Source organism: Passer montanus, unplaced genomic scaffold (genome assembly GCF_014805655.1).
Source record: "Passer montanus isolate IOZ18808 unplaced genomic scaffold, ASM1480565v1 scaffold77, whole genome shotgun sequence".
Taxonomy (NCBI): domain Eukaryota; kingdom Metazoa; phylum Chordata; class Aves; order Passeriformes; family Passeridae; genus Passer; species Passer montanus.
Genome location: NW_024372923.1, coordinates 838,381 through 856,466, shown reverse-complemented (window position 1 = coordinate 856,466; position 18,086 = coordinate 838,381). Strand labels below are relative to the sequence as shown.

Genomic DNA, 18,086 nt, shown 5'->3' with positions numbered 1-18,086 from the left:
AAGGACGTGTTGATTTTATTCCTGAATTTCATCAGGAATCATGGGGCGTTTTTTATTTCTTTCTCAAGGCAACCTTTTATCATAAAATGCTAAGAAGCATCCATCCCCTTTTTTTGTAATTTTTGGGCCTATTCTTAGTTTTGTTCATTTCTTTTCCTTCTCTCCTAATCCACATCTTCATAGGGATCCCCCAGGCCTTGTTGGGAGGATGCCACTGGTGGTTTCTTTTAGCAGGGAAGCAGTGCAGAGAGGAGAGAAGGTTTTCTCCATTTGCACAACGTGTAAGAAATTTCCTGGAGCTTAATTGTCCATTCTTGAAGGTTGCTGTACTTACACTTGGAAGCCAATATCCATGGAGAGCTAGTCTGGTAGTTAGGAGTAAATGGGGTGTGAATACTCCAGGCAGCTCTTCTTTCTTGTGTTCAGATCAATATTCTGAGTTAGAGAGGAGAGAAGTGACTTGGAGCCTTCTCCTTCCCTCACTCTGGTCTCCACTCTTTTACCCTTCTCCCTTACAGCCCATTTTGACACCCCTGATGACTCCTGCTGATTTTGGGGAGCCCAGCAGCAGCAAACAGCCCGTCCTGGGGACACAGCATTGCCTTGAGCAATTTGACAGTGAAGCTGTTTGGCTTCACAACACACATTTGCTGCACAGACCATTTCTTGATATGAAGGCAAATTATCTCCCACTGTGATGCTGCTACGGATGAGCAGAAACTCTTTCCTCCTTTCCCCTTTCTTCTCTTCTCTGTTTACTGCTGGCCAGTAAACTATATTTTAATTTAAAAGGTGATTTAATGAGGTAATCTGTTTTCCATTCAGGTCTTCCTGTGGCTTAGCTCCCCTCCTTTTTTTCCCCTCTATCCATCTGATTTCTTGGCTGCCTGAGTGAAAGGCCTTCCTCCCCTGCTGCTCTGCAGTTACTCAGTGCTACCTGCTGCTTTCTTCATCTTCTCCTACCCCACTGCTTGTTCCTGCCTCCTCCCACAGCCACCCTTTGAGTCCATGACCCCATTAATCTGTCCTGGTGGTTTTTCCCCCTCTCTGTGCCATAAGACATTTTTGTGTGGCTGCAGGAATGGCATTGGTCAGGGAACAGGTCCATGGATATGCAAGAGCTCTGAGGGGATGCACAGAACTGAATCTGTCCAGTTTCTTGAGAGCATTTGCATCAAAACTATTTCCATCCGAGAAAAGAGCTTGGTTGTGACAAAAGATAAGGGAGATATTTGCAATGGATGAAAAGCACAGAGAAAAATGAGTTCTGTCAGAGAGCAGGAGAGCTTGGATGCTTCTCCAGAGTTTGGGAGCTCTCTTGCTTTGACCAGATTTTCTGTAGGGCTGTGAAACTGCTTTGGATGGGGTTCATCTCAATTAATTTAATTAAAAACAAGGTTTGTTTTTTTTCTGTTTGTGCTGATCTTCAGGGATCCCTCACTAGAGGATCCCCTGAGGAGCTGACTCCTTCTCACTGTACACAGTTACAGAAAGGAGCTCAAGATGTTGTGGTTGGAGTCGATGATCTCAGAGGGCTTTGCCAACCTAAACAATTCTGTGGTTCTTTGCTCCAAGCTCTGATCTACAGGGAAAGGGAAAACCAGTAAATGCTGTATCTTAATGCCTCTGATTTCCTCAGAAATACTGGCTCGCCAAACAGAGACATGAGTCAGTCAGGTCGCTAAAATGCATAGGAGGTCATCATTTTGTGGAAAAGAATATTTCTTATCTATTGTGAGTGGATTAAGGATTGGGAAAGTGAACTGAAAACTTCCCACACTGCAGGGTCTGATTTTAGACTTTGAGATAAGGAAGTGTCAAACACAGAATCATAGAAACACAGAATGATTTAGGTTGGAAAAACCCTTCACGATCATCGAGTCCAACCATCACCCCAGCACTGCCCATCACTAACCCAGGTCCCCAAGTGCCACATCCACAAATTCTTTACAAATTCTTTAAATCCCTGCAGTGCCATCTCCCCCTTTGTCATGAATTGGCTCAAAGGAGAAAAACACTTCTAATCTTCACTTGCTCTCAACCAAGACATGGGAAAGAGCAGCCAAAGAATTGTGTTAAATCTGCTTTTAATAAAGACAACAAGAAAGGTGAAGGAATCTTTACACTGGCCTGGAGTGACAGGACAAGAGGAATAGCTTTCCACTGCCAGAGGGCAGGGATAGATGGGATTTTGGGAAGGAATTGTTCCCTGGGAAGGTGGTGAGGGTTCCCAGAGCAGCTGGGGCTGCCCCTGATCCCTGGCAGTGCCCAAGGCCAGGCTGGACAGGGCTTGGAGCAGCCTGGGACTGTGGAAGGTGTCCCTGGCCATGGAAGGGGGTGGCACTGGATGTTCTTTAAGATACATTTCAGTTGGAAGTGTTCCAGGATTCTAGGATTTAAAGTTGTTTAAACCTCATCAAAATCATTGTTGTGAGTTCAGTGGTGGCTGTGATGAAAGCCAAGGCCTAACAAGTTTTGGGATCAGGGTTTTGACCCTTCTCCAATGGAGTGGTTGCCTCAGAAGCATCTCCCACCCCCAGCATTTCCAGTGCCCCATTCTGGCTCTGTGCAAAGCCACAGCAGGAACCAGCACCCAAAAGGTCCAATTTGTACAACACTTTGCAAAAACATCAGTTTTTGATGAGAAGGACATTGCTCAGCCCCTACCACTCTAGGATCCTGCTACGCCAATAAAAATCACATGGATTAGAGGGCTGAGAAAAAAAAATTCCCACGTTATAAGATTATTTTTCTGTTTTCCACAGGAACACCAATGCTGTTGGGAGGCAGGAAGAGGAGCAGCACAACAACCCCTGGCCCCCTTCCAGTTGCAGCCTCCAGAGAAACCCTTGCTGCTGCTCCTGATGGCTCATCCAGCAGGGCAGATCCCTCCAAAGACACCTCCAAACCCAAAGAGATCCAAGCACAGGGTGTCCTGAAACCAAAAATGTCTGTCTCCAGCAGCGTGTGCAACACAAAGGCGTCATCAAGAATCCTCTGGGAAGAAAATGTTCACGGGCAAAAGCAGCTCCTAAAAAGTAAGGTACAAATCCTACTGTGGTTGTCAGGAATATGGTTTCAATAATAAGATGAGATCAGTCTCAAAGAAAAAGAAGTGAAATAATGGAAAGTCAGGCCATTTTTGTCCAGCTTTAAGTGCTGAGCGTGAGTCATCTGGTGAGAGATCAGTCAGCTGATCTGACTGTATACATTGCTATGGTTCATAGAAAACAAGATTTAAATGACCAAGATAGGCTTAGATCCCCAAGAAAACCTTGAAAAAGCATTAGAATTGCAAAGCCAAGCAGCCCCAGCCTAACCAAGTAATACCAGTAGTGAGGTTATTTTTACAACCTTGTTCTGATACCTTTCTTTGACTCCTTCAACCTTTTTTTTTTTGACACAACAGCCTGAACTATGATTATTAACAAGATTTAAGCATGTGAAACATAATTTCTTTGGTTCAGCTGTGTCTGGGATGTCTTACTTCCAACATTAATTCTCACAGCTAAAATGCGGATGACACCAGCAGCTGCATTCATGCACCAGGTATTTTTGCAAAAGACAACTGAGATTAATTTGGGTTTAGTGTCAATATGTTTGTGAGAAGCTTATTCCTTAAAAATGTTGTAATGGTTATAGAACCTTTTCTTCTTACAGCTGTCTTTTCTGAAGGGAATTTTTTGCAGGCAGGTAGGCAAAATTTGTCATCACTGAGCATAAAGCTGCTGAATGTCACACATTTGGAACTCTAAATGCTGTTTTCAGTGCCTGAAGTTAAATCATGGCATTCCCCTAACTGAAAGCTACTTTGTTTTACAAAAGTGAAGCATCCACTGAGATCTGGCAAAGCCCAACTTAATCCACACCTCTAAACCTGGCTTAGGGAGGAATTTAATTTCATGTTCACAGGTTTCAAGGTTTATTCCAAAATGTTGGTGAGAACAGTGTTATGGAGGAAATACAGTTCAGGTTTTTATAAGGCAAATGTACCCAACACAGATCTTTTTAATATGTTTTTTAAGTACAATATAATATGTACAATATGTCATAAAGAGGAAAATATTTTAAGTTTATTGTAACCAAAAATTGAAATAAAACAGTAACGGGCTTTATTCCCAGATATTTAGTTCTAGAAATCAAATTATTTGGCAAGGAAGGAGCACTCCAGTGTGACTTTTCAAACAGTTCATATGGAGCCCTTCCGAAGTTCCTTTGTTATTTTGGATTCATTCTGTCCTCTGAATGAGAATCTGATTTTTGAGCACACAGCCTCTTTTGGTCCTAATTTGTGCAGGGAGTATCAGTCAGTGAGCATTAAAACTTAATTATAAGCGCAGAAAATAATCTATTTTTCTCAATGCGAATTGACAGCTTTCATAATAATGCCCTATAATGCACAATAACCTTTTGTTGATTATTTTTTTAAATTGAGCTTTTCCACTGGCTAATGGATCTGTAGGAATGACAGAAAACAAACTGGATTAAAAACAAAGGAAAAAAAACCAAACCAGTGGTGCTGATGAAAGGCTCAGTGTGGTGAAAAGGAAATGATTTGTGGTTAAAGCCCACAACAATCTGGTATTTTCTGCAATAAATTGGAGTGAACTCCAACTGCAGGTCACAGCGAGACATCCCTGCCTTTCCATGACACAAATTTTGGGAAGCACCAGCAAAGAGAGCTGAGCGTCCCAGAGTTTTAATTGTGATTTCCTTCCGTGTGAGGTCTGGATAATGTGAGAGACACTCTGGGTGTCACAGGGCAGCCACCATTAGATCTGATCTCTTCTGCCTAATGAGGCCTATTAATAACAGCCCGGCTTTCTTATTTCAGGAATTGCCCTCTCTGTCTAATGAGGTGGAGAACCCAATAAAAAATTAGCCATGCACTCCTAATGAACTTTTAAATCTCTCCAAGGCAATTATGAATTCCCTGCTCCGAGGGACAGAGCAAAGGAGCTCGAGGCACAGGAGGAGCGGGAGCGAGGCAGGAGGGTGGCCCTGTCCAGGGTGACACTGTCCAGGGTGCCACTGCCCAGGGTGACACTGGCCGGGGTGCCACTGCCCAGGGCATGCTCTCCAGCTGTGACCTGGGAGAAAAACCTGCTCACCTGGCCAGCACCCCGCTCCCAGCTGGAAAAAACTCCAGCAGCCCCATGGACACTGCGGGTAAAGCATCATTTTTTTTTCCTTTTTCCCTTTTTTCCTGCTTATTTTTCTTTTTTTTCCCTTTTTCCCTTTTCTCCCCGTTTCCCCCATAGATGGTGTTTGCTTTCTGGGAACTTGTTAAGGGCAGAAGTTCACATTCCTTGATTTTTCCCTTTCCAGTGAAGTTTTGGCAGTTTATATCCAGTGCCAGAACTTGCTGGGTTGCCCAGGCTCCCCGTTTTGAGCTGCAGCTGCTGTTCCCATGGGGGAACTTGTTAAGAGTTTGGGAATTTACGAATTCCCAGTTTCCCAAGTGCCTGGCACTTCCAGCACCAGCTGTAGGTGTGGACATGGCCCAGGCTGGTACCTGCCTGATGGAATTCCCTGCCTTTTCCTCCTGCACATGTTGCAGACCCATCTCTGCTCCTTTCCTCTGTCCTAAGACATTCCCAAACGTTGAAGCAGCCTTTGACTGGGAAGTGTTTTCTTTCTGGATCAGCCATGGAGAGATCTGACAATCTAAATAAACAGGAAAGTTTGTGAACTGTCAGTGACAAGTTGCTTCGGTGATGGGGTGAGAAAAGGAAACAGGCAAAACATCAAGAACTTGAATTTGGATGTAAAAATACATAATTTGAAACACAAATGTATAAGCTTGACAGGACAAGGGGAAATGGCATCCCATTGCCGGAGGGCAGGGATGGAGGGGATATTGGGAATTAGGAATTGTTCCCTGGGAGGGTGGGGAGGGGCTGGGATGGAATTCCCAGAGCTGCTGGGGCTGCCCCTGGATCCCTGGCAGTGCCCAAGGCCAGGTTGGACACTGGGGCTGGGAGCACCTGGGACAGGGGAAGGTGTCCCTGTCGTGGCAAGGTGTGGGATGAGCTTTAAAGTCCCTTCCAACCCAAACCCAGGCTAATCTTCACCCCTTTAACAATCTCTAACCAAACTCAGCCCTGTGCCCACCACACCTTTTCCTCCCTTTGAATCACGAGAGCCTGAAGCAGCTCCTCTGTCTCCTGCAGGAAGCCCTGGAGCTGCACAACCCTCAGTTCATCTCCCGCTCCCAGGAGAGGCTGAAGAGGCTGGAGCTCATGGTGCAGCTGAGGAGGGCCCAGCACAGGGAGGCTCCCCCAGGCACCCCCCGAGCTCTGGCTCGCAAGCTCTCCACCTCCACTTGCAGCAGGAAGAGGCAATTCACCATCCCCGACCCTCTCAGTGGTGAGTTGGGAGCAGCAGCAGGTCCCCGGCTGCCTTTGGAAGTCCTGGATGGAATTTCCAAGTTGAATTTGGGGAGAAACAGGAGAGCTGCTGTTCCTGGTTCACTCTCCAGCATCTGTGCAGATGCTCCTGGCAGGAATTCCCAGCAGCTCGGAGAAGGGTTAGCGGGGATGAGGAGTTCCTGTGGGAGCTCCTTGGGGACTTTTTGTCACTGTCACATGCAGCTGTGTTCTTCAGGATGGTGCAGCTGCTGCTGGTTGTGGGGTTGATGGCAATAAATGACATTTCATCTTCTCCCAGCTCACAGAATGATCAGTTTGGGGACAGAGGTGACAGTAGGGAGGCAGGTGGGGTTTGGGATAGGAGCCCCAGCTGCAGTTGTGGATTTTTGCCACTTCTGTCAGAAATCCCCAAGCTGGGGAGGAGCTCTGCTCTGCCCAGCCCTGCTAAATCAAGGCATGCACACTCTGTGATTTCCTAATCAAAGCTGATGAGGTTGTGGCAAACAGCCTCAACCCCCCACGAGGGAAACCCTCCTCTCCCTCACAGCCCACACAGCACCTCTGTAAATGTTATCTAAGCTCAAGATGTTAAACAAATTGCTTTTCTTTTCCTTTTCTTTTTTATTTTTTTAATTGCCATCTGGATGTTAATTAACTCAGTTGACTAAAGAACAAAGATTTATTTCATTGATTGGCATTCCTCCTTACATCTTGGTTTTAAATCTGTGACTGCTTGAAGATACATTATTCTACTGAAAAGTGAATTAATTGAAAAGATTAAACAAACTAACAAAGACACCTGGAGGATGCAGGAAAGGGAATATTTGATGTTCTCAACCCAGGGAAACAAAAAGAGGTTTTTTGGCTCCCTGGGAATGAGGGTGGGTGCAGGAGAGGCAGGTGCAGCCCCATTTCAGGGCTCTTGGAGATTACTGGAGAATTCCAACTTCCAGGGGTCTTTCCTACATCAGAGACCTACTGGGTTTTTATAGCGAGAGCTAAATAAACATAAGGGAACACGGCACAAAGCATGAATTCTATCTTAAAGGCTCAACAGTATTAATTCAACATTTCCAGGATTCAAGTTGATTTACCTGGAATCAGATCTCTCAGGGCTGTGCAGTGTGAGGACTGTGAGCTCTGCCAGAAGCAGACCAGGAGTTTGTCATCTGTCTTAGAGGAAGTGGCAAAAATCTCCCACTTCTGTATGAACATCGGTGAAAATCCCTCAAACCACTCTGCAAATAATTTATGAAACCAAATATGAAAGACTAAACCTATTTCTCCTCAAATTGTAATGAAATTTTAATATTTATGCTTGTTTAATGAGTAATAAAATCATGATATTGAAATATATTCATTAATTATTGAAGTTAACGACTATTTCCATCTTTTAGTGGTTGGTCATTAAAGGTAAATTTGTATAGAGGGAATCTTGGGTTTCTGTAACTCATCTTCCTTTGTGTAGCCACGTGTGGTTTTCTGTTTGTGAGACCTTAATATTTTTATAATGACAGATATGTCACATGTCTGTAATTGAAGAACTGGAGTTATTACTGGAAATCCAAATCCCTGGGTGAAGCACAGCCCTGTAGGCTGCACTACAGAGGGCTCTTGTTGGAACCCTGGATGCTGAGAGTTCCAGACTTTCTGTGCCGCCAGGCACTGACCCCCAAGAGAATCTGTATTGACCTGAGGCCGTGGAGAAGGCTTCCAAAATGGAATGACAGAACTGGGATTGTGGGTGTGGAGTTTGGATACAAGTGTGTAATACCACAGAGTGGAAAACTTAGGGCTTAAGGGTTTAGAATATAGTAATGTATGTGAAGCAAGATGGAGGTTTAGGGCAGAGGCTGATCCTTCTCCATGGTTTGGGTGGTTTGGTGTAATTGAATAAAAAAGTCCCCATTGCAGGCATGGGTGGTTTGTTATTGGGCTAAAAGTTAAAATAATTTAGGTGTAATTTTGTAATTGGACAGTTTATCTTTAAAAGGCCTCCTAGAGAAAAGATGAGGCTGCATTTTTAGTGTGTTGGAGTGAAGTGCTGTAGCACTCGGGGTTTGTGAGACTGTAACATAGACAAGAACTAACAAACATCTGAGTCCCAATGAGAAATAACATCTTGCACATTTAATCCTGACCTTGGCAGAAAAAAGAAGCAAAGACTCCACAGGCTCTGTTACATTGCTGAGCATCTTTAACTTGCTCTGAGTCCTGGCACTTGGTATTTTAGGATTTCTCCTGGGGGATGCTGTTGTGCAGCAGGATTGGTGTCATCAGTGAGACCCAGGGTGGGGAATTTTTTTCTTGGAAAGGCTCACCTGGGGCACTGGATGTCTCTGTTCTTCTGATGTCTCTGCTGATGACAGATCCATTGCTGATGGATCCATTTCTAGGGAATCTCCCAGCCAATCTCTTAGTGGAGAAAGAGCCCTGCATCTGGGCTCCAGGCTGTGATCTTGTGGTCATTTCTTGATCATTTCCTGCCTTTCGTGTTCCTTTTTTTTCTCGTTCCTGATGTCTCACAATTGTGGAGGTGAAGCTCTTTACGGCTCTGAGGGGCCCAGGGCTCATTGCCAGCCCACCCTCACACGTTTTCCAGAGGGTTTTTTCCCCAGGAGCAGGTTGGTTGATGGGTGTAATTCCCCCTGACCCTGCCAGCGTGCCCCCAAGGATGGATTAGAGCCCACCTGAGGCCAGGAGCAGGTCAAGCAGCACACTTAGCTCAAGCACTGACTGTGACAGCACTTATCCAACCAATTTTCCACCTCCAGAGGACATTCCCTGCCCAGTTCCCCCTGTGCCCACATGTTGATTTTTTTTTTTTTTAATTGAGGTTGGGATTAAATTGTGAGATGGTTTTTTTTGTTTGGACTCAGATGTTTATTAGTTCTTATTTACTTTACAGTTTCAGAAAGTGTGAGTTTTACAGCAGTTCTCTCTAACCAGGTAAAAATGAAGTAGTATCTCTTTTTATAAGGCTTTTTAAGGATAAACTGTTTAATTAAGAAATTACACTTTTTTTTTTTTTACTTTTAACTTAATAACTAACTACTTGTGCTTTGTAATGTGGACTTTTTATTTAATGACACAATATGACAAACTTATGAAGAAGAAGGTGAAGAAGAAGGTAAAGAAGAAGAACTAGTTTCTGTCTTAAAACTTCTACCATGTTTTTTATATATTATATATATATATAATATATATAATATATATATATATTTATATATATTCTAAAATTTTAAGCTCTAAGTTTTCTACTGTCTGATACTGCACACTTCTATTCAAATTACACTCATAATCTCAGTTCTGTTGTTCAATTTTGGAAGCCTTCTCCACAGCAGAGTTCTCTTGGGGGTTAGTACAGAAAGTCTGAAATTCTCAGTAACCAGGGTAGCCCAGGGTGGGGAGAGGTGGGTGCCTGCTTTTATCCAGGTGGAAATGGGGCTTTAACTGCAGCCCAAGGTGTTCTGAGGAGTTTGCTGCACTTACCTCTCTCTGAAATAAGTTTGGTACATGTGCTTCTCTCTGTTCTTTCAAATTTTATTCCAATGAAATAATTTACACCCAGAGCAAAGACCTGCAGAGATTTTTCTCTCTCCCAGAGAGATTATTCTGTCAGCCTAAAACATCTTTACTGATAACAGGAAATTATTGACTAGCAGGGTTTCCCTGTGTTTTGACAGTGTTGTTACAACTTCAGTTTCTTGTAGGAGAAAGAAATAATTGGCATTCGGCGTAATTTCCATATAAATACCAACATCTGTGCAGTTCCCATTTACCTTCCCATCCTCAAAACCCTGAGTTGTTTACCAGTTTTTAATTGTCCTTCACGAGCAGGGTTTTACAAAACGCTGAAAGTAATCTGAGGAAAATGAAAATGTTTATCCTGCACGAGATTTTATCGGTACGAGAGCTCTTTGAAGGCGCAGAACCTGCCCAGAACTCCCAGGCAGCCTTTGTGCTGGTAATGGGCACTGCTCAATTTTGAGAGTGCTAATTAGTCCAAGATAGACAACTCTGCTGTTGACTGTGTCGAACAAATTAGAGATCCCACTGTGACGAGCTGAATAGAAACAATGTTCAAATAACTGCATTTAAATCTCCAAAACCGTAATGTAATTACTGCAGTGACAGGACTACCAGCTGTTTATGGGCCTTTAAATCTGCATCATGAGCAGCCCTGTGATCTTGGTGTGCACAGGCACTTGGGGAGGTTTCACGCAGTTTCTCAGGCACGTTTGGGGTTTTTTCCCACCTCCCTTTTTCCTGTCCTTTGTAGGGTTGGTTATTCTTTGGGATTGGCCATAGGGGTTGAAGGTTACCCCTGGGTTTGCCAAACCCTCAATCTTTAATAATATCTTGGAAACAATTTTTATCCCCTCAGTTGTGCTTCTAAACCTTGCCCAAAAGTTTTTTGGATTGCTGTTTGTGTTTTTCAGGGGTGGCTTTCTCCAGCAGCCCTGTGCCAGGGGGGTTTTATTTGGAGTGAGGGAGGAGAAGGTGGCAATCAGAGAATTTGCAATAATCCTGCAGCCTCTCAGGTGTATTCCTGTGACATTCACACTGGTGCTCAGCTGTGACTTTATTTGGGTCATTTATTCTGGGTCATTTCCCAGTTCTCTTTTCCCCATTTAAACTTTTAATGGTGCCACCCATTCTTTTGGCTTTTTTGGCTGGCAACTCTGAATAAAGTCTAAGCTGCACTCAGGTAATGGAATTAGGAAGAGGAATGATCTGCTTTGAAGATACTATTAAACTAATATTAACTCTGCCACATCTTCTTCAAAAGCTGCTAATATTGAGGAAAAAAAAGCTTTTTAGGATCATATGCTCTAATGATATTGGAAAGATTTAGGAAGGCCAGGTGAGATGCTAATATTTTTGTTTTTCTGGATAAAATCCATGAATATTCAAGTATCATTTGGATAGAGAGGACTCAAATCTCCAGCAACATCACCAAAATTATTCTAGTATTAAAATGTTTGCATAAACCTCTCAACTTTACAGCTTTTTAGAGATATTAGTAATGTTTTCCAGAAAAACTGAAATATTGAGGAGGATCAGAAGTCTCAGTAGTAGCAGGAGAGACCTGAACAGCTGGAAAACCTGGGAAGCACCTTCCTGTGGCTGCTCTTGGGCTAAGGGGCACCTGTGAGCTTCAGGAGTTCTGTGGGGTGAGCAGGAGCCCAGGCAGCCTTACCCTGAACCCTGTGACTCAGGGGTTATTGCATTTTGTGTAAATAACACCAAAACCTCAGGTGCTGGCTGCAGCTGGAGCAGTTCAGTGCAGGCAGTCACTGCCAGGGGATGTGCAGAGTTTGGGCAGCACCCCTGGGTGCAGGCACTGCTTTACCCACCCTGGATGAATTCCCAGGAAAGCCCCATGGGCACGTGGAGCTCAGCATCACATCCACATCTATCTTAGATTCAAGGCTAATTTATTTTTAGGGGGACTGCTGGTTTAAAAAACCCCAGTGTTTAAAAAAGTGTTCTGTATCTTAGGATTTCTCTGGGCAAATGGGTTTTTGGTGAATTATTTTTGCAGTTCAGTAAAAGAGCAGTTAAATTAGAGATCCACCACCAGAAGTGCTTTGCTTTTCACACATCCTCAAAGGCACATTTTAGCTCCTACCAAACTTTGAGAATTCACATTCATGTTAGAAGAAGAAAATGTATCTGTATTGTGTATACTTTGATAAATTTTGCCGCTGTTTTTCTCTTTTAAGTGCCCTGGTGATTTAGTGGTAAATAGGAAGTCAGGGGCTGGTTCCAACACAATAATTTTATCTGTTCTCTGTCTAAATATTTACTGACTTCCCAAGCAGGAGAGTTACTCATCCTCTTGGAGGTGCAGTTTAGCATTAATTAAAATATATTACAGGGACGATCCATTTGCATTCATTTACAGCTTGCTTTAGTGGAGATGTGAGACCAGTTGTAAATGCCAGAAAGTCAGGAATTTCAAAGGTGTGAATAAAACACCCAGGAGGTGACTCTCAGTCCTCTCTGTCTGAAGCTTTATTTAACTGTGGTGCATCCCTGGCAATGCTGAAGGCCTGCTCTCAAATCCCTTCTCCAAAAGTCATCCAAGGATATGAAATCTGATAGGGAGCTTTGATAAGGAGCAGCTAGACCACAATTTTGAGGCCTGTCAGCTTAGGGAATTGTCTGCCTCGTGGCCCATTTGATCTTTGTGTGGTAGGAAAGAGCTTTAAGTCAGGTCTGCAGGATGAGCTCAAGTTTATTTCAGCTCTGAGTGTTTGCTGCTCCTCCCCTTTGAAATGCTCATTCTTTTCACTGTCAAGAATTAACAACTATTTAAATGCACTCATGACTTTTATTTCCTCATTTCTAGCATTTAAAAAAATTTATTTCTCATTTAGCTTTTGAATCCTAATCCTACAATCCATCAAGGATTAGCCTCGATGTGTGCATGTGATTTTTCTTCTGGTAAATAGCAAGCTGGGAAGTGCTGCAGGAATGTTTGGCCATGAGAATTAACCTCATGGCTCCATGAGGAAGTGGATTTATTATTTTCTGGAGGATTTTCCCCAGTCTCCTTTGAGTCCATCCCTTCAAACCCTGCACAGCCACATGTCTTGTTCCAGAGCAGGGATGCTCTGATGCCCTTCTGTGCCAGCAGGAGAGGATTATTGTGGAGCAGCAGCACCAGCACAGCTCCCAACCTCTGTGGTGCTTCCCAGAAATTGAAAATAGAGCCAACCCTGACTTAGGAACTTAGAGGAAAAATACATTTTATCAGTTTATCATGCTGTGTATGGAATAGGAAGTGGGTCTGCAAATCCCTGGATGGGTTTTTCCTGTTCTGGTGGCCACACAAAGGTCTGGAATGTTTATGTGATACCGTGTCCCATCCCTGGAGGAGTTCAAAGCCAGGTTGAATGGGCTTGGAGCAACCTGGGAGAGTGGAAGGTGTCCCTGGGTCACAGACAAGCTGCTCCCTGCACTTTCAGAGTTATTTGGACAGCAGTAGCATCCAAGTGTTTATTCCTTTTAAGTGAATCAACATGCAAATGAGCGTTAGAACACTAATAAATAAAAGACAAATTATGTTTTCCTAGCAAATCGAGCATGTGGCTTGTGTGTACTGAAGATTTAGCAAGGATGATTAAGTGTAGACAACTGCTGAGGGGGGAAAGGCAGAGGAGGCTTCAGAGCCTCGCTCCCTTTGATTTTTGATTGGAAGGATGGGACATCTCTGCTGTGAGGAATGGCTGAGAGACTTGGGATTGTTCAGCCTGGAAAAGTGTCCAGGGAGAGCTCAGAGCCCTGCCAGGGCCTGAAGGGGCTCCAGGAGAGCTGCAGAGGGACTGGGGACAAGGCCTGGAGGGACAGGACACAGGGAATGGCTCCCACCGCCAGAGGGCAGGGATGGATGGGAGATTGGGAAGGAATTTGTGGCTGGGATGGAATTCCCAGAGCAGCTGTGGCTGCCCCTGGATCCCTGGAGATATCCAAGGCCAGGTTGGACATTGGGGTTGGAGCACCTGGGACAGTGGAAGTGTCCCTGCCATGGCCGGGGTGGGAATGGGATGAGCTTTATGGTCCCTCCAACCCAAACCATTTTGTGATTCCATGAATTTTACAGAGAGATACAACAGTAATCTCATGTATTTCTTGGTTTCCCACCTTGTACCAATACCCCCCTTCCCATTCAGGACTTATTTTTGCAAGGAAGGTGTTAAAATCACCTTTTCCTGAGAACCACCCACTGCTTAGATCAGAAATTATTTTCCTGTATCCAGGGAAATGCTGATTGGAATTAGATCTCTTCATACTTGATCAAGAAGGAGTAATGTGATTTTTCTCCTTCTAAAGCTCAGATAATTATCCACAGCTCTGGAAAACAGGTGTAAATTGAATCAGAAAGGGCTCTACCAGGGCAGGTTCCTGACACACTGAGGAGCAGCCAGGGTGCAACTGTCTGCAGGAACTTGTGAGGAAGATCTGGAGAGATCTGGATATTTGGATCTGGCCTCAAGACATCAAAACTTTAACTAGAAATGGCAGCTTGTGGCTCTGTGGAGTATGGCATGTGAGATTTCAGTAAAAGCAGACCCCTCCAGTGTAACTTTATTTTCTCTCTGCCAGATAACCTCTTCAAACCAAAGGAGAGAGTCATTCCCGAGAAGGAGATGCACATGAGATCTAAAAGGTACAAATCCCTCTGCTTTAGAGTTTGTCCATGGATTTTTCTTTGCTCTGTCGTCTTAGATTTGGGCAGCCCTGCCCTTTCAACACCATGGGGCACCCATGACATGAAAACCAAACCCTCAGCATTGTCCCTCATGTTGAACACCCAAAAATCCAAATCACTTTGGATTTTTCTTCCCCCTGGTTTTGCACTGATGCCTTGGGAAGGCTGACCTAGAACAGAGGCTGGGCAGAGTTACAGAATAAAGCAGCTTTCTCTTCCAAATCCTGGGAATTTTATCACTGATTTTAATGGGGAAAGATCAGAAGTCACCTTTTTAATGGTGACTCCTGGTATTTTTAGAATGGAAAGATGGTGTTGTCTTTGGTAAAACATGTTCCTAATGACAGTGAAAAAATGTCAACAGTTTGCAGACTTATAATGATGGTTTTCTTACATTTTAGAAGATTACTTGGAAATGATTGCTTGATACTAATTGTGTGGCATAAATGAAAAAAAAAAAACAAACAAAAAACCCCAATATATTCAGCCCAGATTCTGGTTTGAATTTTGTTGCTAGAAGTTGGAACCAACTTCACTGAGCTCATTAGAAGCTACTGCGTTGAAATCACCTGATCCTATCTCTTTCTTAATTTTTTTTACTCCAAAATCAGAATTTTCAGCAAGATTTGAAACCAGCCAGATTTCCTATCAAACCATGACTGTTAATAATTTATCACTCCCATGCCATAAATCAAATTTAAATACTTAGAGATGCCCATTACAAGTATTGCACAGAAAGCAAACATTCCCTACAGGAAAAATTAATTATTTGTGAGCTCCAGGGATGACATGAGCTCTGTTTTCTGAATTCCTGACAGGATTTATGACAATTTACCTGAGGTTAAAAAGAAACAAGAAGAGAAGCAGAAGCGGATCATCATCCAGAGTAACAGGCTGCGTGTGGAGATGTTTAAAAAGGTGAGGATTTCCTGTTAGTTCTGCAGCAAATCGAGCCAGTAAATTTGAAGTCTGGGATGCCAACTCCAGCTCACCTCCTGTATCACTAAACATTTCTATCACCTCATGGATTTTAACAGTATTTTAAAGCACTTTTGCATTTTTTTTTCCTAGCAATTACTGGACCAGCTCCTCCACAGAAACACGGAGTGACAAAGGAGTCTCTTGCTCATCATCCTAATTGGATCTTGAATGCCTTTGACTTCTAGATAAGCCATAAAATTAACTGTTATCTCAATTACCTGGAGGTATTTTTCTTATCTTTGGGTCTTTGTATAAAGAAAGATCATTTATGTTTCAATTGAAATTTTAAGGCAACTTTCAAGTAATCCAAAACAGCCTAAAAGGGAGCACAGCTGTTCCAGAGCATCACCTTTTGGTCAGTTTACCCAGAGGAAATAATTTTAAGAATTTTTAATGCAAATACTGAATTACAGGGGTATTATTTATCTTAATTTTTTTTTTTTTTTTAAGCACACTTCTCTGTAGCAATAGCCCAGTGTTTATAAGACATGGAAAACTTATTTCTCTGAAGTATTTTATTAATTGATTTCCTGTGAGTTAAATCCTTGAAGAAAACTGTTATTTGTTATGTTTAGGAACCAGTTGAAATAGCATTACCACATCATCAGAGCAACAGCAGTTTCACATTAATACTTAACATTCCAAAAGGGACCAGTATTTCAGCTTTCTGAAGAACTCCATTCCTGTTCATAGAGTGAAACTATCTAGCAAGCTCTCCCATTAAAAAACAATATTTAAATATTTGTTTATAACACTTTTTCACGTTTTTCATTGTAACATACGTTTTACTCCACTTCTGTGAGCACAAAGTGTTTCTAGAAATGGCAGATGAAGGAGTGGTGCCAAGAAGGATGTTTGCATCAAAACTTGCAGAACTCAAACCAGCTGTCATGTTTCCTCCAAAAAAATATTTAAATCTTTATTTGTACATGTTGGAAGTAAAAACAAGCAGCTCACAAACCAATGGAGTTTATTTATGGAATAAAGCATGAGGATAATATTGATCCAAGCGCTGTGTTTTTATTTGGTGCTGTTAAATAAAACACAATTATTGAAACTGCCTGAGAAGTCGTTGCCTTTGTACCCACAAATCCCATGGGAAAAAAACCCACTGCCCCTAAAAATCACTGCAAGTGTTAAATTTTGCTGCACAGAGTTTGAGCAGGGGTTTGAGCGAGGCTGGAATTTGGCCTTTGATGGTTCTGCTTTGTTTTCCTAATCCAGCCCGAGATGTAAGGTCAGGATTTTTTGGAAGAGGGATGTTTGTGAGCCACTGGGATAACCTCCAGCTGGGTGACCTGTGCTGGACACAGGACCTGGGGATATTTTGTGCTCTGTTTCTGTTGGATTATTTTGCCTTTTGGTGTTTCAGCTTCCCAGTTAATGTAGGAATAACGATGGTAGTTTTTGCTTGCAAAGGAGACAGAGATCTGAACAAACATATTCCAGATATCCTCAAAAACTCATCAGCAGTTCAATCCATTGGGAGAGGAGGTGGAAGGTAAGGTAGTGAGGAAAGACTTGCCAGCATTTTTTCCCTGAAAAACACCTTTCTAACCACGAAAGTAATTCTGTACTGGAAACCAAAGCCAAGGCTGGACCACAGATGATTCCAAGTAGAACTCAGAAAAGAGACACCAAGTAGGATTGTCTTTCAATCTTTCATCCAGTTCTAGCTCACTATGACCAGAGACATTTCCTACACGATCAGTGTCCAGATTCTCTTTTATTTCAGTAGAAACTGAACATTTCTCCCCCTTGAGTCCTCCCCCTCTGACTTTTTGCCTTCAGGAAAATGCAGCTTTGGTCCATCAGGTCTGTACCCTCAGGTGCATTATTTCCTGCACCTCTGGGAAATGGAAGAAGGTTATTTACATTTCACCCTGCTTTGGTGTATGCCCTTAGGGCTGCCTCGAGTCTCACCCTAAAGCCACAGCAAGATATTTTGGCATGAAGAGAAAACATTTGGAGTTTGGTATCCATGGAGGACACAGCAAAATAATCACTCCCACGTCAGGGGTGACCCCTGGGCTAGGACTGACATCAGAAGGGAGCCCCAAAACTTTTCCCACTTCTTCTCTGGCAGAGTGGAAGAGACAGGATCTTCCTCATTGGGAATGAGAGTGTTTTCCATGGAAATCAGCCATTTATGCTGCAGGATACCCAGGAATTGAAGGGAGATGGTTTCATCTACCAGCCATGAACCAAAGCTGCGTTTCCCTGAAGTCAAAAAATCAGAGGATGAGGACTCAAGGGGCAGAAACATTCATCTACATGCCATAGCATGTCCCTACTCCGTGCCCATATGTAAATGTATGTAAATAAATACGTGTCTTTGACATGCCTCCCACTCTCTGGCTGGGAATATCAAGCAGAGGAGCTGATCCTCCTTGGAAATTATGGCAGCCAGGTGATCCTTGTGAGGAAATGAACGATGTGAGCATTTCCTGGGAAGAGCAGCACAGGCTTCAGGTGGGATTTTACCCCTTGGCACCATCAGGGGTGCCCTGAGC

General features: G+C 43.2%; 1 protein-coding gene across 1 annotated transcript in view; it reads left to right on the top strand.

The window, feature by feature from the left end:
• The window catches only part of CUNH10orf90 (chromosome unknown C10orf90 homolog), a 60,399-nt gene extending 43,773 nt beyond the window's left edge, over window positions 1-16,626 (top strand). Inside the window, exons 4-9 of the mRNA XM_039731455.1 lie at window positions 2,766-3,038; window positions 4,919-5,169; window positions 6,174-6,369; window positions 14,487-14,550; window positions 15,411-15,510; window positions 15,664-16,626. Of these exons, the coding sequence (XP_039587389.1) occupies window positions 2,766-3,038; window positions 4,919-5,169; window positions 6,174-6,369; window positions 14,487-14,550; window positions 15,411-15,510; window positions 15,664-15,702 (923 nt within the window). The 3' untranslated portion in view covers window positions 15,703-16,626. The remainder of the gene's footprint in view (window positions 1-2,765; window positions 3,039-4,918; window positions 5,170-6,173; window positions 6,370-14,486; window positions 14,551-15,410; window positions 15,511-15,663) is intronic.
• Window positions 16,627-18,086: the final 1,460 nt, after the last annotated feature.